Genomic DNA, 27,222 nt, shown 5'->3' with positions numbered 1-27,222 from the left:
TGTTTTTGTTTTTTTTGCAATAGCGTCTCACTATATAGTGCAGGTTGGTCCTGAACTCATTTATGTAGCTCAGTCTGGCCTTGAACTCCCAACGATCTTTCTTCCTCAACCTCCAGAGTGCTAAGATTATAGGTGTGTCCACCACATGTAGCTATTTTCTTTGAATTCAAACCTGGAGTACTCCTTACTTTTTTTTTTTTGAGACAGTCTTGCTGTGTTGCCCAAGATAGCTTTGAACTCATGATCTAACTTCCTCAATCTGTCAGGTAGCTGGAATTATAGGGTTTTGTTACTGTGCTAGCTTAGTATTACTTCTTTTTACAAATAATTAAAAAAGAAAACTTGGTTTTTTTCAGTTAGAGTCAGATATACAGCAGTTATTAACGACTAATTACAACCTTCACTTTGCTTCTAGTATGTGTCAAATACTACATAATTATGTTATTATCATTATTTATAAAAGGGAGAAATATTTCACTGAGATAACTAGTTTGTTCTCGAGTTCATATTTTCTTTAGTAAATTTAAAATATTCAATTTTATACAAAATAAGTATTAAAAATTATGTGATTGGGGCTGGGGATTTAGCTCAGCGGCATAAATGCCTGCCTTGCAAATGTGTGGTCGTGAGTTCGATCCCTGGTACTGATAAAAAGACAAAAAAAAATTGTAAAAAATTATGTGATCATCTCACTTATAATTTAATGGTGAAGGAAATACAAAAGGTATTTTATTAACCAGAAACTAATGATGGTGAAGCTTCAGAACCATCTGTTTGTCCAGGTCCTTCCTGGCCCCAATTTTATTTTATTTTTATTTTTTGGGTACCAGGTTTTGGGAGTCAAGGGCTATGTACTTAGGTATCAGGAGCACATGGGATAATGTGGAAGTATTTGCCTCTCTTGGCCAAATGGGGAAAGAAGGATGCAATTTTAGCGGCAGTCATTGGAGGAGGGACAACCAGGATGAGATGTGAGAGGGACGGGGATGACAGGAGCCATAGTGGTTGAGGAAAGTAGCTGTGACCAGCTGCTCTCCTAGCAGGGCATCATATGAGCCAAACATAACTGCAAGTCAGAGGAGGGGGCCTTGTGGCAGACATGGTCTGAAGTAATTTATCATTATCTTTTCTCCTGCTTTATTCTTCCTTTCATTGCCTTCTCCTTCTCTTTTCTTTCTACACTGTTACCCAGGGTGGCCTTCAGTTATCGGGCTCAAGTGAGCCTCTCATCTGAGTCTCCTCAGTGTCCGGGACTGTAGAAATATGCTCCCAGGCCTGACTCTACTGGTTCTTTTATAATACAGGTTTGCAGTAGATTTGAGAGGACATCTAGTTTTTGTGTGGTCTGTTTCTGTTCCTTTTAAGCCAGTATATGCTTAAAGTGCTCTTGACAGAAAAAAAAAAGTTTAAAGTGCCTTTGGAAAAGTAGCATCTTATATTTTTTCTGTTTAAAATGCCTTTAGAAAAGCAGCATCTTATACTTTTTTTTTTTTTTTTTGGTAGTTTGGTCTGTTAAATATTTCTTAGTATAAGCATTTCTTTGTCTTTCCCATTTCTTACCTTTCTTGTGGATGCCACATCTGGCTGAGAACCTTCTTAGTATTGTTTATAAGTTTGGCAAGCTGCTTACAGTGCCAGCTGCTGTTCTAGGTGCCAGGAATCTTCAGCTGTGAATTTAAAGCTTATGGAGCTTATAAAGTCATGTAGGAAAGCTACACGAATACCATGACCAACAGGCACTTGCAGTGCAGGATGTTTTGACTTGCAGTAGACACCACTTGAAATGTTTAAGCCAGGTCAAAGGAATAACTGGCTCATGTATCGAAAATAAATCAGAAAATGATAAAACCTGGGTTAGATACAGCTGGTAGTTGTAGCGTTTCAAGGGTGAAATGATGGTGACTTGAATTAAAAATAGACATAGACTGATACGTATGTCTAAAATTTGTCACTATTTTCTAATGTGCATTTCACATTTGAGAATTACCATCTTTAAAATTTCTTTGATTAGCTTCTTGCTAGGCAGGATGATTTCTGCTTTTTTAGTCTTCCTTCAGGATTAATTTAACAAACCATCAGAGTGCTTTCCTCACTTGCTTCCCTCTTTCTTGTACAGTGGAATTCAGAGTGAGTCACATACTTGGGTGAGAGTGAGAACCAGTTTGAGCCAATGAGGCATGACAGAAACTGTATTTAAGAACATTGTAAATAATGGGTATGCTGAATTTTGGTACTAGTTAAAGCTCCAAACCTGAATGTAGCCTTGTATCTCCTTGTACTATGGTGGGTTGATCAGAGGAGAGAAAGCCAGGTCTGTAGGCCATTCTCTGTTATTATGTTTATGATTATGGATATGTAATAGTTGTTAATTGCTTCAGAAGTATAGCATTAAATTTTATGTTTTACATAAATATCTTTATATTGAAACCAATATTTTGTTAGTCTGATAAAGTTTTATTTTCATTTTTACTAAGAAGAGTCAATGAAATGGGTCTATTTCTAGTTCATGAAATTGAGGAATGTTTCAGTATCATGTGTACTTGATGCAAAAAAATACAATGCATTTCTAAAATTGATAGTATAGGTCCTGGGTTATCTATTGATTATGTTCCATATTCTATATTGTTCCTTTTAAATTTCTTTTTTTTGGTCTTTTTCATTTCTTTATTTTTATTTTTTAATTTTTTTTATCAGTACCGGGGATCGAACTCACAACTGCCTGCTTGCAAGGCAGGCGCTTATGCCGCTGAGCTAAATCCCCAGCCCCTAAATTTCTTTATAGGTGTTACAACATTATGATATATTTTATATTTGTAAAGGCAGAAATATATTGCTTTTGGAATTCTTTTTAATGTCTCATAATGCATTACACATAGAAAATTGCAAAAAATTTTATTACTTCAGGACATGCATGAAAATCATTAAAAACTTTTCTGGATTTTGATTGTTTCCTGGTATATCTTTTCATTTGTTCTTGGTAAAGAATATATGAAACTGAATGTTACTAGCATGGAATTATTAAAACCTAATTAATAAATTTATACTTACTAACCTCATGAATATATTTGGCACATATATAGCAGCTTTTTGTGTGTTAGGGGACAGTGGGGAGACAGGATCTTGCTATGTAGTGCAGGCTGGCTTTTAACTCATTATGTAGCCCAGGCTGGCCTTGAATTCAAGGTGATTTTCCTGCCTCAGCGTGCTGGGATTACAGGCATGTGCCACCATGCCCGGCCTCTTGAAGAATTATTTTTTACTGGAGAGGCTATTTGTTGATGGGGCATTAAGATTTATACAGTCTTTTTAATGCCTTGCAACAGATTAATAAAATGTTAATTATTATTTAAACCACCATGTGTTGCTTGAGGGTATAACTCAGTTTTAGAGTGCTTGTCAAGCATGCATGGGGGGGTGGATCTGGGTTTGATATGCAGCCCTCAGAAAAATGAAGAGACTATCTTTAATTCATACTTTAAAAGGCACAAGTGAATTTGTTTTAGTTTGTGAACAGAATGCTTTGCAGAACTTTTTATGAAGATTAAATACTATGATGTTTACACAAATAGAAGTAAAAATTATGAAAATTATAATACAGTTAGAATATTCTGAGAGAGATTAAAAGATAATCCAGTATTGTTTGGTAAAGACAGCTATAGGAGAAGTAATTTTAAAAATGTTTTCTTGAACTATTTACAAAATCAGTTTTGGAAAAAGACCACTTAACTATGAAATACTCTTTATCTTAATTCCCTTCAAATTTCTTTTAACAATTTTATTCAAAACTTTTCATTTTAGACCAGGGATTTAGCTCAATGGCATAAGCGCCTGCCTGGCAAGCATGAAGTTGAGTTCGATATCCAGTATCCAAAAAAAAAAAAGAAAAAAAAGAAACCTTTTCCTTTTTGTTTTTTAGAGACAGGTTTATGTAATAGTATTTAAAAAAACTCCTGGTTCTCTTCATCCAGTTACCAGTTACTACAATCTTTTGACATTTGACATCAGGCAATTTTTCCCTGAATCATTTAAGATTTAATTGCAAAAGTCATGGTTGTTTATCAACCCTAAAGTTTACTGATGGAGGACTGTTTAATAATGTTTTTGTCATTCACATCTCAACATGAGGCTGTTAGGCTTTTCTTTTTAAATTTTTTTTTAAGGTTTAACACCTTTATGGAGATAGGATTTATATTCCATACAATTTATTTTAGATTGCATTTTTATTCCTTCCTCTCACTGGCAGTTGCTGGCACAGTGCTGCACCTGGCTGAGCAAGTGGTTTCTTTTGGAGCTGATAAAACTGCCTTACGAAATCAGCTGACAGGTATAACATACCTACAGATGATATATTTTCTCTCAGAGTTTGGATTGACATTGACCCACTCCATAACTGATAGATACTCTAAGGAAAAGACTATTTTTTTAAATCCAGTTTTGTAAGAAGATCATTTGAACTTTATTCAAATCATTTTATAATAAAGTGTTAACAAGATCATTCTAGATCTAGAAGTTATACTTTTTTTGCAATTTTTATCTTGAAGGAATCTATCTTTAGAAGTTAAAAAAAAAACTCAGGCCCTTCAGGTTTCATATTTCATTTTGGAGTAGCATGAAAGATGTTTGGAAAGACCGACTTCCATTTTTGCTTTGATTTGTAATTGTTTGCACTTTAATTTCTTTTTAATACATTTCTTAGGCCTCGGTGCATTTTTACTGGCTAAAGCATTGTGTCTAAACTAATAGCCAAACTTTACAGTATGTAACTCTTACTTATATTTTTCTCTCTTTTCCTTTTTCAGGGATGAGCTGTAAAAGCAACATCAGCTTGACCAGTCTATAATATTGCAGTGGATTGCTCATTTTGGTCCTTAAAGCTCTTTGAAAACCAACAGCATCACAGCTTGTTTTGGACTTTGTTACACTATTATTTTCAGCATGAAAATGTGTGGTTTTGTAGAGTTTTCCAATTCTTCAGAGAGGCACAGAACCAAATTGGTAGAAGAAGGATGCAAAGTACAAATTTCTGTATGATTACTTTAACATGCCCACATTTTACTTTAAAATATTAAAAGAAGGGGCTTTGCAAAATGGAAACCTTAGTTTGTGAATTGATTTTGAGGAATGATTTTTCTTTTCCTGGATATTTAATTCTTCCAATATTAATTTACCAGTTTTTTTGTGCATCAGATAACACCACCATTTACAAGTTAAGACTCTTGGTATTTCGTTATCTGTTAGATACTACTAAGAATATACAGATGAGCTTTCTTTTTAAAGCTTTTGATGTGGTGTCATAGAATAGCATGTTGTAGATACAGTCAGCTGCTTTGTTACCTTAAAAGTAGGTATTTGTAAATATTGAAACTTAAAGTGGCAGGTAATGTCCAATAAACACAGCTGTTCAGATTGGACATAACTGACATAGTTCTTCTTTTCTCTAAAAATGATAGGAGACCTGTAGTTTACTATTATTTTTTCTGTTTCTAGTTTGCTGCTGATAATGTATATGAATCTAACATGCTGTGTAAGCTGTGTGATAGTCACTGCACAGTTTATGCAGTACTGCTTTGCCAAATAAAGTTAAAAGCAAAAGAAATATTGGTGGTGTTTGAATCTAGATGAAAGAACAGCAGGTCTACCAATTCAAGAACTCTAAGATCACAGAGCAATAGTTGTTTCTCTGCTGCTCCTTTTTGTGAAATCTGAGCCGTTAAATAGTGTTAATTCATCTGTGCATTGTAAAATGTAATTCATTTCTTCAGGGCAAAGACTGTATTTTGTTCACCAGTTGTCTCTGCCTACTTACTCCAGGGCTCGTTGTTTATTACAGTTAATGCTGAATGAGTGAGTTGGTGAATGAATTAACGTCAAAGCATAAACATACACAAACCCATCTCTCATCTAAGATAGATTCATTAATACAATGACTATAAAGTGTGTTTCTAAGAAGGTAGTGGTACTTTGGGATCTTATGTAAATGTTGTGGTTTTATACATTTTGTAAGAAGATACTAGTTTTTCAAGGGTTTTTGAACTTGTAGAAATAATAGAAGCTATAGAAACAGCAGAACTAGCACTCCTGGCAAAGCCATTCTAAAGCTAGGGGCAAGTCTTCATAATTCTATGGAGATCTTTAGTGAGCTTGTGACACAACCTTCCTCATGTTTAAATATCCTTGAAAATTGCTTTTAAAAATTAGGAATACATCTTTTTACAAGTGTCTTTTCTTGGGTAATGTCTTAGACATTTTATTGGTACCTAAAACTTAGGAATTGTAAGTTTATGGCCAATTTCAGTTTGCTTTTATTGCTTCTGAATCCCAGCCATGAACCCTGTGCCTAGGACTCTTGTGATTTGAGGTGTTTACAAAGATCAAAACAAATTGTTTTTAGGTCATGTGTTCTTTAGATTTAAAATTAAGTAAGTTCTAAACTTGTCTACTAGTCTGGGTCCTTCAGAGCTATTACCAGCACTTTATTGTATATAATAGGTTTTAGGGCTAGAAAAAAGCATTCTCAAGGAGTCCACAGTCTGAGGAAACAGCTTATACTAGGTATAATAAGATAAACTGTCACCCAATGGTACAAAAAAATAGTATACTTCAAACATTTTTCAGCCATTGCTTTTGGAGGTTATACTTTTTTTAAAAAACACATGGTTTTACTCTGCCTTGAACTAATGGCAATCCTCTTGCCTCAACCTCCCAAGTGCTGGATAGATGTTACATTTTTATGAATTAGAATTTTAGGATGTTTAACAAACAGGATAAATTTTTAGGGAACACTGCAGATGGGTAAAGATCATAATAATGCATTTTTAACTAAGCTTAAGAACATTTTTTAAAAAAAACTAAATTTTGTAAGTGAGGAAATATTGAATTAATCTTTAGTATTCATAATTTCTCTGTTTTTTTTGAGACAAGATTTCACTTTGCAGTTAGGATTGTTTTGAACTCACTTTGTAGGCTAGGCTGGCCTCAAACATGCAGCAATCTTCTCGGCTTCAGCCACCTCAGTGTTGAGATTACATGTGTGAGGCACCATGCCCAGCAGTACTCATAATTTCTAAAAGGTTCTAATGTTTTATTTTTTCTTTAGGGAATTTATTCCTTTACATAATAAGGGCAACATTGAAAATAGTTCAGAAAGTTCCAGTGTAGTGAGATTTGTTGACAGAAGATATTTTATGTAAAGTGGGTCTTATTAAATGCCAAATACAATTTTTATCAAAACTTCTTATTTAAAAAGAATTGGGAACACTAGTTTCTTTAATTGGGAATACTAGTTTCTACTATGGGTTTGAACTCTTTCCCAGCCAATCACGTAGAAACTGACACTTGGGGGAAAATAATGTATTACTATTGACCATATAAAAATTTTTATTAAAATTCTATTGCCTCATTTTTAAAATTGCCATTTTTCAAAAAAAAAAAAAAAAGTTGGAGGGGGTTGAGGGTCAAAAAAAAGTCGGCTAAACTTTTAAAATTGGTTACAATATATCTATATGAAAGCATCTTAAAAATTCTCTGGATTCTAAAAATAGAATTATTTTAGTAATACCCTAGTAGTCATGAAATCTTTAAAGCCATCCTTGGTGTGTAATTTTCAGCCAGAATAACTTTGTGTTTTTTGTTTTGTTTGTTGTTTTGACTGGAGAGGCAGATGATGCTGGTTTTCAGCTGAATGTTAAATTTTCTAGTAGTTTGGTGCTGAAAGAACTCATATAAATATAGTAACTTGAGTACTAATATTATAAACAAATAATATGGATGATTTTTAAAAATGTTCAACATGGGCCAATAACTTATTTTCATTAAGTTCCCAAATTCTTGTGGCATATAAATAATTTTCTTCAACTTACTGTTTTTTGTTTTTTTGGTACCAGGGATTGAATTCACAACCTTGTGCTTGCCAGGCAGGCGCTTATGCCGCTGAGCTAAATCCCCTGCCCAACTTACTGTGTTCTTAATGAGCTGTGTTCAACAAATGAGTTCTGATTGGATTTCAGTTGTATAAAATTTCTGTTACCATACTGAGAGAGTATCAGTGGAAGCATCCTGTTTGAAAACTGTTGGCTCAGGGAACTTAGTGTTTGCATACTGTAATATATAACAAAATCAAATCAAATAATTTCTTTATCCTTAATTCTTCTAATAGTATTGCTGCTAGGAGTACTTGCTGGTTCCCATGTTAAGTTTTGTCTTTTTAGCATTTTTGTGTTTGGGCTAGAACTCTTTGAAATGGCTCCTTGTGTGGTAGAAAACAGTAATATCTGTTATATCATTGAGTTTGCACATGGTTTAGCATGCTGGGCCAGTGACTCACTGGAGCCTTTGATGTCTGTCAGCCTCCCTGTTTTCCTTCCTGTCTTCCTGTTTTTTGTCTTTTTTTCAGCATGAAGAGAAAATCAAGGACTGCTGAAGAATTCATTCTCGTTTAAGTGGTGTCCCAGTAGTACAGTGTTTTCCCCTGAGGTTAAGGTGATCGTGGCACAACTGAGGACATTTTAGTGAGGATATTTTCAGTGTAAGAGGGCAGGATCTAGGGGCTTGGGGAGCTGAGGACATTTATATTTGAATTTTAATACCTTAAGCAGTTTTTCTCTTAAAGGATCATATCTTAAGAAATAATTTATTTTGCTATCACTTTTTAAAATTTTGCAGTACTAGGGATTAAAAGCAAGGCCTTGCAGGTGCTAGGCAAGGACTTTACCACTGAGCCAAGTGGTATTTGATTATTTAGGTTTTGTTTTTTCCTCCCACTGTAATTACCCTGTTAGGATTTTGCCTAGAGATTGCATTATGGATCAGAGACTGCAGAATTTCTATATAAACACTAGTGTGTAGGTTTTAGTTGTACAAAGAATATTTGCTGGGGGAGAAAGGCTTGCCTTTCTGTAGGGTCTTGGCCCCAAAGAACAATTAGGAGCTGGACAGTATCATTAGATAAATTACTCCAGGAAGTTACAGTTAGAGGTTTTACAGTGTGTCAAAACTATTGCTGCATCATCCATCCTCAGTGACAGATTTCTAAGGCAGGCTATAGTTCTGCTTTCTTTGCATACAAATCTTTAGGTAATAAATACATTTAGAGATCCCCAAATCTCTCATTTCATCTGTAGAAATGTTAAGAAGACTACTCTTTGATTTATTTCTAATTTTTGGTTTTAAGTCATATGAAATAGTAGGAGTACCTTTTTAAAAAGCTTTTGTACTTAACACAGTTTTTCCTAAGCTTTGCTATAATTTTTTTTTTTTTTTTTTGGTACCAGGGCTCTGACTCATGACCTCACACTTGCCAGGCAGGTGCTTGTGCTGCTGAAGTAAACCTCCAGCCTGCTATAAATATTTTTATATTAAAACTTGTTTTGGGCTGGGTTGTAGCTCAGGGGCACAGCACTTGCCTGGCAAGTTTGAGGTTTGATTCCTGGTACCAAAAAACTCCCCCAAGACAACTTGCTTTGAAGCTGGGTATGGTGGCACATGCCTGTAATCCTAGTACTCAGGAGGCTGAGGCAGGAAAATTGTCACAAGTTTGAGATCAACCCAGGCCTAGTAATTTCGAGCCCAGCCTGAACTACATAGCAAGATCCCCTCCCCCATTAAGTTTCCTGAATTTAATTTTATGGACAGATATTATGTTCTGTCTATAAAGATTAAAATGTATGCTGATCTTTCTAACTTGCAGTGTCGTGACATGATTTCAGAATATCTAGGAATAAAAACATTTAGATCTATGTAAAGCAAATGTAGAAGGTGGCTTAGTTCTATCTATCCCTGAAAAGTTAGCTTTGGGATGTATAAGTTTATTTTTACTTAACTTGTGGTTTCACATTTAGCTAAAGACTCTCCTAAGAGTTTAGCCATTGCAGTAGCTATAGCTGAAATTACCTTTTATCTGTAGAATCCTATAATCTGGGAGGACAAAAGAACTGAGAGAATGGGACCGAGAGCCAGCTAGAAAGTATACAAGACAGGTAGGTACTTTAGAAGCCAATGATATGAGTACATTTATGAGCATCAAACGGAGCCTTTTCCTTTTTTCTGTTCAGTTTAAGCAATTGTTTGAAAGTCTCAATTTTATGCCCCCAAAATGTAGAAAGCTTGAAGTCTAGGAAACAAATGATTGGACTAGGAAGAAAGTGGACTCTGCTAGAAATTGGTGTACTGTGGTCCAAAAAGAAAGCACACCAAAACTTGCACTAGTTTGAGGATGATAAAATTGAACTGTGACTCCAAATTATAGCAGCACAGGCCCAGATGCTCATGTTAAGGGGCAGCATCAACGTGCTACATTATTGAGGGAACATCTGCAGGGGAGCACTGCCTGTGTTGCAGGGTACAGCACACTGTGCTGTTACACAGGAGGAATCTTCTTAGTAGTTAAGGTCTGCCTTGAACAGCCAAACTGAGGGACACCAGAAATACGGATGTGTATGTTTTTGTTGCGGGAAAGGAAAGAACAAGAACAGCCATTGGTGACAAAGAGGTTTTGGTAAATATGACAGGCAGCTGTGGGGCCAAATCACAGGGTTTGAAAAGCTACTGGGAGAAAAATGAAAAACTTCTTTTGGAATTCTTTCCGATGGAAGAGGCTGTATTTAGTACTCAGGTGACAGGAAAAAATGAAATGTTTTTGTGGAAGGTTTGGAAGAATTAGCTGTTGGCTGTTCGTAATGTTGAAAGGAAATAGTAAGTTTCAAGTTTTCAGGAAGATAGTTTCTGGGCCTTTTTTTAAGAAAAGATGTTAAGAACATGTTTGAGAGGTAAAATTGTGGATGTATTTCCCTTTAAAATTATTTTCACATTCCCTTAGATGTGAATTCCTTCAGTCAGGTAATCACAGGTAAGATAGCTATTAATAGTTCTAGATCAGAAGTAGCTCAGTGGTAGCGTGCTTATCTAGGGTGTGCAAGGCCCTGGGTTCAATCTACGTAGAACATCACACACACACAAAAGTCCTCATCCTTTTGGTATACTTTGTAGAAACTGATTCTCTTCCAATATATTTCTCCAATACTCCTTTGAAAAGTAGGGTTGTCATGAAATCCAAATAATATAGTAACAGCTTAGTCAACATCAGTAACTTACAGGTTTATAGTAAACTATAGTAAATTTTTAAAAAAGGTTTAAGCATAAAATACAGTTTATTAAAGGAATGTTGTTTACATCCACAAGGTTCAACTTTTCCCAAGTATTTCAACCCACAGCAATAATGTCTTTATGTATAAAAGATGTGCTGAAAGATGTGTGCCATCTCAGTTTTTATTTTATTGGGTGTGGCTGTAGGTAACATTCTTCTCTATAAAAACAAGCTCCAAAGTATCACATAAGAGTACAAACATCTTAAATTCATTCATACCCTTGATTTTATGTAAATTGTCATTGAGAAATTTAAGTCACTGCTCAATTCTAAAAAACAAAAAGCAAGAATTTCTCAGGGAAAAGATGCTCAATTTCATTGTTTTCTAGAACTGTCCAGTTGTCAATGTTGATATGTTATACCCTCCCAACCCAAATTAACCACCTACTTCAGTTTCAATCTAAAAATAAACTACTACACTTTTAGAGTTTTTCAAGTGTTTAAAAATTTTTCCCTTTATGGTAAAAAGAGAATATAAATAGGAACAACATGTAAGGGTAGACAGGCACCACACTATACATACCTCCTAATTTCTAGAATGTCTACACTCTGACTTTAAGCTATAATGGGAATAATTTGCCTTTAAATGCCCACAAATTTATAAGGGAGAAGATGCTAAGCTACGTGTCAGATTTCACTAAGGATGAATTTGTTCAAAATTGTTTACTGCTCTGGAAATATATAAACCTAGCATTACATGATTGCACATTAAAACTTTTGTTGTTTTGTGCATACTGGGGATTAAAGACAGGGTCTTCCCACTGAGCTACAGCCCCAACTCTTTATTTTGAGACTGGGTCTCACTAAGTTGGCTATGTGAGATGCAAACTTGTGATCCTCCTGCCTCAACCTCCCACAGTATTGAGATTTCAGGTATGTGCTAGTAGCTGGCTGTTAAAACATTTTATAGCATTAAAAAGTATTAGAAAAAATCTTGACCGATCCCATTAGTATGAAGAATCAGCCAATACTTAAACATGGTACCATTTTTATAAGAGCTGTATGCAGAAATCCATTTGAGGTTCTGCAGTAGAATTTGAATTTTTCTTTTTTATTAAAGAATAATGTTGAAATCTGAAGATTACATAAATGAGTTGCTTGCTTGCTCTGGACCATGGAGCACTGTTCACCAGCCTTAACTGTTAACTGTCCTTCCTTTTCCTTCAGCTAAGTTTTCGTTAAAAATTTTGGCTTACCACATTCTCTGCTCCCCTTCTTTCTTCGTAACTATTTCAGTGCTGTTCCTATCCCCAAATCTGTTTATTTTCTCCAAAGATAAACTTGAGGCAGTGAACTATATGTCATGGTATCAGAAGCACTGGAAAGAACCCACATTCCTGTCCCCTGAGGCATCACTGGCCTGTTGAGGCTTATAATTTATATACACCTACCATAGGTGACATTTCATTGAAAGGATACACTCGTTGGAGATCCATTGTCAGAAACAGGTTTTGGAGGAGAAAAGAACAGAAAAACATTGGAAAACAGGGCTACTGAATAAAGGGAAGCTGGCCTAAAGTGGCCAGCACTGCCAAGGGCTCGTGTTGCCTTTTTTTTTTTTAGTTTTTTTTTTTTGGTACCAGGGATTGAACTCACAACCACACGATTACAAGGCAGGCACTTACGCCGTTGAGCTAAATCCCTGGCCTTAGTGTTAGCTCCTTAAAAGAGAGGAGTAAGTGCCATCATCCCAAGGCCAACTCTTGACGTATTTTTTTTTTTTTTTTTTTTTTTTTTAATCTAAGCTAACTACAACTTTCTGTTTCCAGGGACAGCTTAGTAAATCAGAAGCAGATTGGCAGATGGTTTTAATCACATGAGTTTCTCCATAAATTTCAAGCCTTTACACATACTCCCTAAGGAAAATCTACAATAAATAAAGACAAAGGTTTGCAATTTGAAAAATCTAGCCCAGTTAAAAATAAAAAGAGGTCATAAATACCAGCACTTCATAGAAGAATAAATTAAATCATAAGCAAAACATGTCCTTGCCCCAAGCTGTGTAAGTTATGTTTACTACAGATACATCCCATTTATGAGGTAGTCAGATTCCTCAGATGTAATGGGCCGGGCTTTCTTAAGTTTCTGTTTCACCAGTCGTAGTCGACAGGCAACCATGAAAAGGAGCAAAGCAGTGATGGCCAAACCCAAAGCCAGGGGCAGCACTGCACCTGTGAAAGAGAAATGACTAGGTTAGGTCACTTATTAGGGGGGGTCAGTGACAGCTGCTGTTTATAACAAACACTTTGTGTGCACTCTCAACCTGTAACAATACAACATGACATTAGCATTACTGCTATTTCAAATTAAGATACAAAGAGGTTAGGTAATTGGCCAAAAATTGCTTTCCTTGCATGTTGTAGGTCTAGCTCTCCAAACCAGACCTCTGCAAAACTAAATTCTGTACCAAATTTCCACAAAATTTGGGCATCAGTGGTTACAAATGTCACAATGAGGTTACCTTGTATTCAGCTGTAATTGACGTTGTGACCATTGGAAATTTGTTCATTGTAGTCATAGATTACATTTATGGATTCATACATGATTATTCTGTTAGGTATGAACTAACTCCTGAGTTCTGGCATCCGGTTAGTGCTGAATAAATTTATTTCACTTCTAAATCCAGGGACACTTGTTTTCATAAAGCAGAATCTGTTGAAAACTAACTTCAAATGTTGGTGAAACTCTGGCTATGAGTTGGTAAAGAAAACACTTTTTTCTCCTGTGGGGTTGGCCCTACACAAGTGACTAGAAGCAGACTTTTAGAGGCTCGCAGAGTCTGAAAGAGGCACCAGGATGCCCCAGATCAGTCTCCTGATCAAGCTCAGCAGCTTCTATTCTTAGTCTGATCTACTCTGTAGTGCGGCCAGGTGTAGAGATGATACGGTGGATCTATTTTTAGCTACATGGTCCAACTGGTGGAACTAGAGGAGCAAACATCTCCACTGTGTAAGCTGATTCTGTAACATTTCCTTTCGCTCACTTATTCATTCTGCATTAAATAATAACCATCTATGTGTCAGACACTGAGCTGAGTACCAGCAATCAAGGACAATAAGAAATTTTTGTCAAGTAAAGAAGACCCCCAAAGGATAAGATAATGCAAACAGTGCCAGGTTTGTAGTTTAAATCGCTAAACTCTCACAATAATCACATGAGCTGGTATATTATTGTATCCATTTTACAAATGAGGGAACTAAGACATCAGAATCAAGTGGCTTGCCTAATGCTGTTTTATGAATGGTAGGAGAATTAACAGATGATGGAGAAATGTACCTGGGGGAGGAAGGGTTGCATGAAGATGGAAGCGATGGCCTTGGAGAGGGCACCTACTCCTTCAGTGCTACAGGAAAGGGAGCAAGGGGGTGCCAGCAGGCATGTTCCTGTGTTTGGGGGCGTGTAGCTGAGGAAGGTCACTCAGGAAAGCCTGGATTTTCTGGTCCTAAAACTGGCCCGAGGAGTCCAAGGGAAGCCTTTTGAAGACATGAGGATCTGGATCTGGTTATACACAGAGGGCTTTTCAAACTGTAGGACAGTTTTAGAAACCCAAGTAAATCTGAACAAGGGTTCTAGAACAGCCCTGTGTCTGTGTGCTGGAGGAGAGAAGGTGGAAGCTGCTTTAGTGACTGTTGGATATCAACATTGGAGTGAGGCCAGTGTTCCCCTAGAGAATTGTGAAAGCTTAAGAATCTGTGATAAACCTGTGCCTAAAAAAAATTTTTTTTTTGAGACAGGGTCTGGCCTTGGACTCACTATGTAACTCAGGCTGGCCTTGAACTTATGGTGATGCTCCTGCCTCAGCCTCCCAAGTGCTGGGATTACAGGCGTGTACCCACCATCCCTGGGGGAAGCCTAGAACTTTTATTATATTTCTTTTTATAGAATTTTTATCCTTTTTTGTGGGGTTTTTTATTCTCCCAGAATTTTTAGTCTAGAGTTTTCTCTCATATTCCACACATATCAGCTCTCTGGAGGTGACAACAACATTGCTTCTATACTTGCTTCAGTAGCACACACCAGGAGTATATCACTGAAAGGCAAATAGCCAAATAGGTCTCCACACTAGCAGCAAACTCTTCCTGCTGTAATTGACCCACAAATCACACAGGCACATACACATGAACACACAATAACAACAACAACAACAATCTGAGAAGACAATAAATGATTCCGAAAACTCACAGCTCTCCCAAAGCAAATACATGGGGTGTTAATGGGAAGGGAATCAAGTCTCAGAGCCAAATTATTTGATGTGATAAGATGTCAAGATCAAAGAAGATATAACTAAACGTAATGGATTTAAACTGAATTTATAGGAGACACTAGTAAACAACTGAACTAAACAAAATGATATAAAATATGAGTGACCAGTTTAGCAAGGAATTAGAGTTTTTGAAAAGGTACCAAACAGAAATCCAGAAGATTAAAAATTCTATTTATGTATGGGCAACAGAAATGATAAAGTTTTAAGGACAAGTGTCAGAACTAGAAGACAGGGTTGATGCAGTGACCATATACTCAGATATACCTTAAAAAGAATAGAACATTAATAAAAATGGATGCAACAGCTGTTAGGTAACATTAAAAAGACTAAGATTAATTGGAGAAAGTGAAAACTTAGAAGATAGCATGATTGGCATAAAAAAAACCTGTTTATAGAAACAACACAAAACTTTCAAATATGGGGAAAGAATTAAACATACAGGTAAGTGAGCATATAGAGCCCCAAATAGTTTTCCTACTTAGAGAAATGCACATTAAAAAAAAACCCACTGAGGTTCCATCTTAGTCCAGAAAGAATCACTATTATCAATAAATCCATTAAATACAGGACAGAGAAGCTGTAGGAAAAATGGAACCCTTCTACACTGGTGGTGAGAATATAAACTAGTATAAGTATTATGAAATCAGTATGGATATTCCTCAAAAAGCTAAAACTATACTGAGACCCTATCTCAAAAAACAAAACAAAAAGGCTAAAACTAGAAATTTCAATCAATCCAGTTATTCCCCTTCTAGGTATCTTCCTGAAAGACATCATATTACAGTGATACATGCCTACCCATGTTGATAACAACACAATTCGTAATAGCTACATCTTAGAGAAGATTAATAGGGTCTTTCAACTTCAGTGCTTGGAAAGACCATATTTTTGGGTTCCATTGGAAAGAGCCATTGAAAAAGCCACAAGACCACAGCATGTAAGAAAAGGAGAGACCTGATTGGGAAAACTGAGAAAATACTTTTTTCTTGATACTGATGTACAAGAAACAAACAACAACAACAACAACAAAAAACCACAATAGATACTGATGTACCGAAGTAGAGCAATCATCTGGAAAGACCTGAATGTCCTATAAGAGAGTTCATTACTCATGTGAGCTTAATTGCAGAGCGTGTAGGTATGACCACATGGAAGAGATCATGGTCTTCCATTTGAAGGAAGCATATAAGCAGGGTTGGCCACATGATAAAACCGTTAAAGTCAATATAAAACAAGAAATTCTCATAGCATGTAAAGAGAAAAAGCTAAAGAAATTAATAAGGGAGAAAAAGATGTAGAAGGGGCATTATATAAATTATGTGTAACAGGAATACTTGAAACAGAGAATGAGGCAAAATGAAGCTAAAACAATAAAGGAACTAATTGATAAAAAGCTTTCCAGAGTTGAAGAATGAAGTAGGCCTGAAAATGAAGAAGGTTCACAGGGTACCTTTAAACTTTAATGAGAAAAAAACAGGACTTTTTAAATTTCAAGGATAAAGAACAAAATTGTGCAAATATTCACACAGAGACAACAGGTCACTTATAAAGGGGCAAAAGTCAGACTAAACCTCAGATTTTTCTTTTGTAATTCTAAATGCCAGAAGACAATAGAACTATCTTCAAAGGTAGTGTAGTCAGGGACTGCAAGGAGAACAATTACATACAGGGTACATAACTTACATTATTTATAATGGTCACCTGAGGAGTCAAATACAAAGTGCAAGAAGTCTATCTACAACACTAAAGACCTCCAAAGCCCAGCTAAGGGTCTGGATCCCATGGCAATAACTTGCATGGGTCATTGTTCACACAATGCATGTTCACAACAATGACCCATGCAAGTCCACTCCATGGATCTGTGCTAGGAAGGTTGAAACGTCAGTGGTGGAAGCAGGAAAGTCTGTGCCAGCGGGGTGAAGGATCTGTGCCAGCAGGCCAAAGTTTCTGTACTGGAGCCAAGAAGTGATGCTCAAAATAAGGACCAGTGCTTCCCTGAAAAGTATCACAGCCATCTTCAGTGACAGTGAGGTCCCGAACTCCTCCAATGATGAGAACAGCCTAACAGGAAGCCAGCATGACAAGCTTCTGGAGATTGAACAGCACACACCTTCCCCTCCAGAACTAGGATGCAATGCTCAAGGCAAGGACCAGAGCTCCCCCAAAGTGAACTCCAGCCATTCAGCAACAAGGTCCCGAGCTCCTACGATGACAACAGCTGAGTTCATATCAGGGGAGCCAGCATGACAAGTTCCTCCACAAGAACCAATGGCTCCAAACAGCAACACGTAGGAGAACCCACAATGCTACTCTTCCTCTCCAGGTCCCCTTTTCAGGCTGGCAACAGTCCTCAGGTGGGCCATCCACGCTCAGCACCACGCTGATTCAGTTTGGCTGTTGTGTAAGTTGACCACCAGTTACCAATCCACTACAAAGGGAAAACAAGTCTGAACCAAGAATTATATCCCCTGCCAAGTTAGCATTTGGGTATGAAGGCAACTGGAACACATTCTCAGATTCCAACGGATTAAGAAAATGTATCAACCAGGAACCTTTCTGAAAATTTTGCAGAATAATCTATTGCAGCCAACAGAAAAATGAAAAAAGAGCAGGAAGATAATTATAGGAAAGATTTGATAGTTAAAACATGAGGTCTAAAACTGTTACATATAGGATAACAAACCTAAATGCAAAAGAGATTTGTAAGCTAAGTCTAAAATGTTCAGTTTATGCAGTTTTAAACTATCAAAGTGCATGCCAAATATCCAATGTATCGGACTAATAAATACTATCTTATTTTAGCCATATATTATAAAGATGTAAATTGTTAAGGCAAATATATGCTACGTAGAAGTGTTTTGTCACTAACCACAGAAAAGATACTCTAAATGTTAATCTGACAAAATTGGACAGTTGGTACAGTTTTATTTCCTTTCAAAAAAATTATCAACTTCATGATGTTAATACTGTTAATGTAAAGAGAAAACTTTCAAACCACTAGTTAGAGAGGAATGAATGGGTTTAAAATACTGAATTGGGAAAACCAATAATTACTGCATCATACAAAATCAATTTATCATTGAGTTATGGACAAAAATAGATTATGTACATTCCAAGTTTGTGGAATTGAAAACAAGTAAAAAAAACCAAGAAAAAGTAGCAAAAGAAAAATATTAAGCAAGTATTAGAATCTGCATAAAAGATACTAGCAAAAAAGATAGAGGTGAATTGTACTCATAAAGCAGTTAAATTTTTAATTAATAAGATCCAAATTGGGTAAAAAAAAATCAACCTCTGGTCTGAGATACTCACAGTTGTATAAAACAAATGTTAAAAGAGTTTAAAGATAACAGGAAATCATTAGGTCACAGAAATGGACAGTAATAATTCTATTAAGCAGAGACAAGGATGTTTCAAGACATTTCACATTTAAGAGACTATGTTGTATTCATTTGTAAGATTTTGTTCCGTATCTTTTTATGGGTGGCAGTAAACTGGCACAGACACACACACACACACACACACACACACACACACACACACACACTTTTTTTGCTGATGAATAAGTTTATTGGTCTTTATCTGAAAAATCTTCATAAAAATTTGGCTTAACTCTTAGCAGCCCACTCCTGAGCTCTGAGGAAGCTTGTCTTCTTTTGAGCTACTTGATCTTTCTTTTCTGCAAGTGACATTTTGGGATGGTTTCACCTCTTCTTTTTGACTTTTTTCTTTGGCTTCTTTTTTTTTTGGTACCAGGGATTGAACTCACAATTCACATTTGCAAAGCAGGCACACTGAGCACATTCTTTGGCTTCTTCTCATAGACTGAATTCTCTCATATAGCAGCATGAGCTTTCTTATGCAACTCCTCCATCCTGTCTGGTGTTACACTGTTCTTTATTCTGAGAGAACTGTTTCTTGTAAGCATCTTCTTCTTCCATCAAGTAACGCATGTAATTGACATTCTGACCCATGATGCGCTTCTGATGTTCTTCTGCACTGAACTCCTTGCTTTCAGAATCATAAGCAGGGACTTAGGTGGTACTGTGAGGGACAGACAAGACTCCATCCAAAGCATCCTTCTGGGCTCCAAAAATTTTATTGCCATTTGTAGTTCTAGCAAGGCCTGTATCCAAATAGCAGGTGAATGCACCAGATTTACGATCAATGCTTTCCACATTGTATTCAGCTCCAGTTACTTTCACCTGGCCTTCATAGCTCTTATCCATGCTAAACTTATTGAGAAGCCTGCGGGCCAGCAGCAGGCCAGTACAATATGCTGCAGAGTACTTTGCTAGGCCAGCTTGCACACTAATTTGGTAGTTCATGTGCATATGCTACACATACTATCATATCCCCTTCAATACGGGCATAAGCAATCTGACAAATGATATCTCTGTTAGTTACACAAACTATCATCCTCTATTTAGGTGCATTGTACTTATTTTTGTTCAAGGGTTTCTGAGCATAGTAATCAGCTTTGCCCTCTTGCCTTCTTCTAAACTTCACTTGATATCTCTTAAAGTAGGCTTTATTCTTGATAACTAATAAAACCCATTCTGTGTAATAGAGACCTGTGTCTGCAGCTCTGCATAGATGTGCAGGCCCAGCAGGGAAAAAGCCAGATACATGTATTTTAAACACATTTAAAATAATAATTCTATGTAATTAAAATTCATTGAGCAATCCTTCAGTTAAAGAGAATACATGTAGCAAACAAAATAACAGATGAATGGATAAAGAAAATGCGGTATTTATGAACAGTAGAGTACTACTTGGCTATAAAGAAGGATAAACTACGACTTCCGGGAGAACATGGCGGATAGTTAACAGCAACTACCGGAGGCTCTCTGAAAGGCTCGGCTCAGAAATCAGGAATGATGAGGACTAAGGAGACATGAGCCGGTAGAGCTATGCTCTGCTGACTCAGGAACGAACTGGGCTGAGAGAAACCAACTTGGAATGCAGTCCTGGCGCTAAAATAGGAACAGAAAAGTCTCGGTGTGGAGGCTGGACCCCGCGCCATTGGAAACCGCGATTTGGGTTTCCCGCCGCCCGGCGGCTGGCTGCCTCCACAGCGACTCGGCAAGGAGAGACGCGCAGAAGCCCTGGGAACGGGAGTCTGCAAATGGAGTCGAAAACAGGACGGACAAGGAGGCGTACACTGACTGGTGGTGAGGTGAGTGAGAGAAACTGACACTCCACCACAGTTTGACTCCAGTGGAGGACTTTCTGGGCTAGGGCAGTCCTGCGGGAACAGGGCGTGGTGGCAACTCCAGCCACACATTCCCCTCTTGGACAGGATTGGTGAAAAGTGCCTGGCCTGCGGGGCGCTGCAGGCGGACTTGGTAGGCTGGCCTAACCCAGATCCCAGAGCCTGACGGTGGCCCAGAGGGGTGACTCCCGCGTAGGCTGCCCCCTCCGCGACTCCCTGGTGCGCAGCGGTGGGCGGGAACACCTAGCCAGCGCAATTTGATCAGGCTGTGGCTGACAGGCAGGGAAGCTGGGCCTCTTATGTAAGCTTGCATTTTATAAGGAACAGAGAAAATGGGGAAGGGAAGCAACAAGAAAGGCTCCTCGGCCCCCAATTCTGAGAAACAGGCAATAGCGGACACCACACCAATAGACATTAAGCGCCATATAGAGAGCCTCATAGACCAATTCAGGAATGAAGTTATCAACGACCTGAAGCTAGAAGTATGCAGAATAGTTAGAGAAATGCTAAGCACCACCCAGGAAAAAACAGATGGTGGAATGGAAGAACAGAAAAAGAGGGGAGAATTGTTTGATGGAGAAAACAGAGAAAGCATAGAGTACGTGAAGCAGGTTCAAAGGGACTATCAAGAAATTAAGAAGTCTATCCAAGACTGGCATAACAGCTTGAAAGAAACTAAGGACAGACTATCTGAACTGGAGGGCAGACTTGTAATATGGGAGAATGAAATGAAAAAGTTCTTAAAAATAACAAAGAAACAAACAGCAATAATACAAAGACAAGAAGATGATAAGAGGAGCCATAACTTAAGGATTAAGAACATAAAAGAAGAAGTAGGGACACAAACAAGTGAACTACAAAAGCTACTCACAGAAATAATCCAGGAGAATTTTCCTAATTTAGCAAAAGGTAAAGATACTCAGATGTACGAGGCATACAGGACCCCAGCTACCTACAACCCTAACAGAGAAACACCCAGGCATATAATAATAAAAATTCCAGAAACTCAATACAAGAACAGAATATTAAAAGCTGTCAGAGACAAGAAACAGACCACTTACAAGGGAACACCCATCAGAATTACAGCAGATTTCTCTGCACAAACCATCAAATCACGAAGAGCGTGGGGGGAAATAATTCAAGCTTTGAAAGATAATAATCTCCAGCCAAGATTGAGATATCCTGCACAACTGTCCCTGGAAATTGATGGAAAAACAAGGTACTTTCAGGATAAAGAGGAACTGGGGGAATTTGCAACCACCAATTCAACCCTACAGAAAGTATTGCAGGATATTCTAAAAAAAGAAAAATACAAAGAACCCAGAAATGGTGGCGGGGAGGCCACAACGAATGGAGCAGAGAACAAAATGAAGAAGACAAACTGACAGCTACTGACAGAAAAAGAGCTCAACAGAAATGAGACAGAGAAGATTGGATGATAGGAACAGCTATTTTAGAGAAAATGACATCTTAATAGGTAATACTGATTTAGTATCATCTTGTTTTGAAGTCTCATCTAGCTTTTGTTCTTCTGTCTCCAATGGTCTAAACAGGTTGTATCTTATTGGGTTTTATTATGTATGATAGTATAAGCAAAAACCTTTTAAAGACAAGGAGATTATACAGAAACCATTGTTCATTTTCTGTTAGTCGATTCTAAATACTCTGTAATGCTGTCATTCTCTTAAATGGTTTTACATTGTTTTGATATACTTAATGCTACAGTATATGAAGTTGTACTCAAGGACTTCAAGGAAAGAGTCAATATGGTAACTACTTTTAGGTCGGAATTATCTGGTGGTGAAACACTATTCTGCTTAAATGGTTATGTTTTGATCTGCGCTGTTTTGCTGTTATGCCCTCTTTTTTCTCAATCTCCACTCCATTATTTACTTTTTTATTTTTATCCATTTAATTAAAGGGAAAAAAATAGCAGGATATAATATAGTAACCCACTTTGACTTTCTATTATCTCGATTTGAAGCCCTGTATTACTCTCACCATCTTGTTTTTGACTGATGTTCCCCTATTCTGTTTTGATGGATAGTATCAGGTTCGAAAGTTTAGGCATCAGCTGTGAAGATAATGAGATTCACTATAACGCCCATTCTCGTTGACTTTTATCTACTTTTGAAGACCTACAATGTCTCCAATGTTTTGGTTTTGTCGGTTTTGTTCAATTGTATTATAACTAATGATATAGGCAATTCTATTAGAGATAGCGGGAGGCATTATGGTACCATTGATGATCACCTTGTATTATGTTTTTATATTATCTATTATGTCCACCCTTTTGACTTGACCGATTCTGTCCCATTATGTCTCATTTGGTTTTACTCTCTTCCAAAAAAGCAAACAAGATCCGTGGGAGCAATGAAACCCAAAATGTGTAATAGTCATTGTACAAAAGAGAGGAAAAGAAAGTGCTCTAAACTATATAACTGCATGTATATTTAAGTGTATAAGATAGAAAATGATATCACAGAGTTTTATTGGATCATTGAACAGAACTGTTTGCAGTATCATTGTTAGAATGTCCACTCTACAAGCTTTAATTTTGGGACTTGAACAATTATTTTTAAGATGGCAATATGTAATCCATTAACTAGTGATTTCCTACTGTTTATTTTTTTCTTCTTTAAATCTGTATAACTTGTACCCTTTCACTTTTTTTTTCTTTTCTCCTTAAATAAAAAAAAAAAAAGACTAGCCATAGAGTAACTCACTCTAAACCCAATCTGATAGCTTAACACCTGTTTACAGGCCACTTTATATTCATTAAAACAAGAATGAAATCTTTAGCTTAATGTGTAAGATATTCCATAATTTTATCCTGTGCCTACCTCTCCGATGTTGCTTTCTAAAAAAGAAATCCGTTCAATATAAAAAAAAAAAAGGATAAACTTGAATCATTTGCAGGGAAATGGCTGTATGTTGAGACTACATGTTAAGTAAAATAAATCACACATATGAAATTTATATAAGACATCCAAAGTATAAAGAGAAAAATAAAAGCTAGATCATGGGAAATAGGGAAATAGATCTTATGCAAAAGAGAAGGGGACCAAGAGATAGAAATGGGGGGATGGAAGTCAGGGAAAGGGGATGGAAAAAGAATTAAGATGTGTTATACACATTATGAACTCCCCAGGATAAATATAATCATTGTGTACTGTAAACACATACTGATAAAAATAAAAAAGAACCCACTGTTTCCTTCCTTGATACCAACGGTCTACACTTTAGTGACTACCTTGACGGGAGACAGTTTGAAAGGGCCAAGTGGCCCAAAGGTGTCAGTTTTACCGCTAGCCTTGGGCACAAACCACATAAAGTTGGATATTTTATGAAAGGACAGGACAAAAAAAGACTAGCCAACCCCACAGAGATCTCGGGTGCCCCAAACAATATCCCTTAAACTGGAACACAACACCCAACCCCAGATTTGCTTATTCAGGCCAGAAAAAGGATCTTCCAGCCCTTAAATGTGTCTAGCTTGTTAAAGATGAGAACAAGAGTTTATTTAGATAAAAGGGCAAGAAAGCTGTTGGTAACAGTCCCCATTCCTGGGCTTAGACTTAGCTGTGGTAGCAAAATGCAGACATACGATCAAGGAGAATGTTCTATTTGCCAAGTCAGATATGAGGTGGCTGAACTGTCAAATCTGACCCCTGTTGGACAGTGACAAAGAAATGGAAATATTCTATAAAACAGAATACTGAAAATTATTTGAAACATTTTAAAACCGAGTTGGCATAGTTCCTCAATATGTTTAGCTTGGAAAAAAGCAGGGGTAGCTATTCTATTTGCATATAGAGTGAATTTAAAGCCATGATTAATTAAGAGAGAAAAAAAAGGTCATTACATCCTTCTATAGGGAATAATCCTACAGGAAGAGATAATAATCATAAATATATATGCAACAAATAACAGTGCCCCCAACTATACACAACAAATATTAACAGGCATAAAAAATCAAATAAGCACTAATACAATTGTATTGGGGGATCTCAATATCCTATTGTCACAATATGACAGATCAGCTAGACAAAAAAATCAACAATGAACTATTAGAACTGAATCAAACTTTTGAACAAATGAGCTTAGTAGTTGTCTACAGAGTATTCTACCCCACAATAGCAGAATATATATTGTTTTCAGCTGCACATGAGATATACTCCACAATAGACCAAATACTAGCTAACAGAACATGCTTAAGTAAATGCAAAGTAACTGAAATTATCCCACGCATAGTATCAGGCCATAGTGCAATGAAATTGGAAATCAATGACAAAAGAAACCACAAGAACTTCATAAAATACATGGAAATTGATTAGTACCCTCCTGAACAACCAATGGGTCACACGTGAAATTAAAGAACAAATTAGACAATTTTTACAATTGAATTGAAACATAAATACAACATATGGGAATGTATGGGACACAATGAAAGCAGTCTTAAGAGGGAAATTTATAGCAATAAATATCCATATTGGGAAAATAGAGCAAATAAACAACTTAAGGTGGACCTCAAACTTCTGGAAAAAGAACAGCAGGCTAAGCCTAAAGCCCATATGAAGGAGGAAATTATAAAGATCACAGCAGAAATTAATGCATTAGAGACTAAAAAAACCCAATACAAATAATCAACTAATCAAAGAGTTGGTTCTTTATTTTATTTTTATTTTATTTTTTGCCTTTTTCCTTTTTATCAGTACCAGGGATCAAACTCACGACTGCTTGCTTGCAGGTGCTTATGCCGCTGAGCTAAATCCCCAGCCCCCAAAGAGTTGATTCTTTGAAAGGTTAAATAAAATTGACAAAATCTTATCCAAACTTATCAAAAAAAGGAAAGAAGAGATTCAAATCCATGCAGTTACGAATGAAAAGGGTGAAATCACAATAGACCTTGTGGAAATCCAAAAGATCATCTATTCCTACTTTGAAAAGTTGTATTCTAATAAGATGGAGAACATGGAAGAAATGGACAGATTCCTAGATACATGTGAACTACCAAAGCTGAATCAAGATATAAAAATTCTAAATAAACCAATATTAGCCAAAGAAATTTAAAATGTAATTAAAAACTTACCAACAAAGAAAAGCCCAGGTCCTAATGGATTCACTGCTGAATTCTGTAGAAATTTAGACAAGATTTAATATCACTACTGTTCAAATTCCTTAATGAAATTGAAAGGGAAGCAATACTGTCAAACTCATTCTGGAAGCAAGTAGTATCCTGATAATAAAGCCAGAGAAGGACTCAACTAAAGAAGACAACTACAGGCCAGACTTCCTAACAAACACAAACACAAAAATCCTCAAACAGAATGCAACAAATCATCACGAAGATTATACACCATGATCAAGTAGGATCCATCCCAGGGGTGCTGGAATGGTTCAATATACACATATCAATAAAAGTAATACACCATACTAACAACCACGGACAAAAATCATATGATCTCTCATATGATTCATATGATCTCAATAGATGCCAAAAAAGCTTTTCATAAAGTGCAGCACCCATTCACAATTAAAACCCCTACAGAAAATTGGAATAGATAGTCTTTATATCAGTCTGATAAAGGTTATCCATGACAAACCAATAGCCAACATTATACTAAATGGACAAAACCTGAGAACTTTCTCTGTAAAATCAGGAACAAGACAAGGATGTCCACTGTCTCCACTCTCATTCAACAGAGCACTGAAAATTTTAGCCAGAGCAATTAGACAAGAGAAAGAAAGAAAAAGAATCAGGATAGGAAAGGAAGAAGTTAAGTTATAATTATTTGCAGATGACATGATAAGTCTACACAGAAGACCCCAAAAATTCCACCAAAAAACTGCTGGATTTAATAAGCAAATTCAATAGTGTAGCTAGCTACAAGTCAATACTCAAAAATAGCATTCTTGTACACAAACAATAAACACATTGAGAGACAAATTAAGGAAAGAACACTTTTCACAATAGTATAAAAAAAAAAGATGATGTATCTAGGAATCAATTTACCGGAAGATGTAAAAAAGACCTCTACATTGACCTCTACATTGAAAACTATAGTACTCTGAAAAAGGCAATGTAAGAGGGTATCAGAAAATAGAAAGATATTCCTTGTTCTTAAGAAGAACCAACATAGTAAAAATAGGCTTATTCTCAAAATTGTTACACAGATTTAATGCAATCCCAATCAAAATACATTAGCATATCTCACAGAGTTAGAGAAAACAATCTTAAAATTCATTTGGAAGCAGAAGAGACCTAGAATAGCAAAAGCAAAGGGGAACAAAGGAAAGGCAGGGGGCATCACAATCCCTGACTTGAAATTATACTATAGAGTTACTGTATTAAAAACAGCAGGGTACTGGCAAACAAAACAGACCCAAAGATCAATGGAACAGATTAGAAGATGCAGAAACAACTCTAGACATACTAAGCCACTTTATCTTAGACAAAGATGCCAAACACATTCACTGAAAGAAAGATGTCTTCTTTAATAAATGGTACAGGAAAAACTGGCTGTGTACATGTTGAAGATTAAAATTGGACCCATATCTTTCACCATTACTAAATAAAATTTGAAATAGATGAAACATTTA

At 36.5% G+C, this 27,222-nt stretch overlaps 2 protein-coding genes and 1 pseudogene across 6 annotated transcripts in view; 1 reads left to right on the top strand and 2 right to left on the bottom strand.

The window, feature by feature from the left end:
* Positions 1 to 5,596, top strand: part of Pcmt1 (protein-L-isoaspartate (D-aspartate) O-methyltransferase) — a 60,571-nt gene extending 54,975 nt beyond the window's left edge. For all 4 annotated transcript variants that reach the window (XM_063233013.1, XM_013148831.3, XM_003466378.5 and 1 more), the window contains one exon: positions 4,800 to 5,596. In XM_063233013.1, coding sequence (XP_063089083.1) covers positions 4,800 to 4,805 — 6 coding nt within the window. In that variant the 3' untranslated portion in view covers positions 4,806 to 5,596. The remainder of the gene's footprint in view (positions 1 to 4,799) is intronic.
* Positions 5,597 to 11,125: 5,529 nt separating this feature from the next.
* Positions 11,126 to 27,222, bottom strand: part of Lrp11 (LDL receptor related protein 11) — a 52,747-nt gene continuing 36,650 nt past the window's right edge. For both annotated transcript variants that reach the window (XR_010041942.1, XM_003466340.5), the window contains one exon: positions 11,126 to 13,311. Coding sequence is in view for 1 of the 2 variants with exons in the window: in XM_003466340.5 (XP_003466388.3) it covers positions 13,157 to 13,311 (155 nt within the window). In the remaining variant the exon portion in view is untranslated. The remainder of the gene's footprint in view (positions 13,312 to 27,222) is intronic.
* LOC100728122 (large ribosomal subunit protein uL18-like) lies at positions 18,952 to 19,944 on the bottom strand (annotated as a pseudogene).

Source organism: Cavia porcellus, unplaced genomic scaffold (assembly GCF_034190915.1).
Source record: "Cavia porcellus strain 051 isolate PalLab524CR breed Dunkin Hartley unplaced genomic scaffold, mCavPor4.1 scaffold_22, whole genome shotgun sequence".
Classification (NCBI taxonomy): domain Eukaryota; kingdom Metazoa; phylum Chordata; class Mammalia; order Rodentia; family Caviidae; genus Cavia; species Cavia porcellus.
Note: the sequence above shows the minus strand (reverse complement) of the source record. Positions and strands in the feature narration are given on the sequence as shown.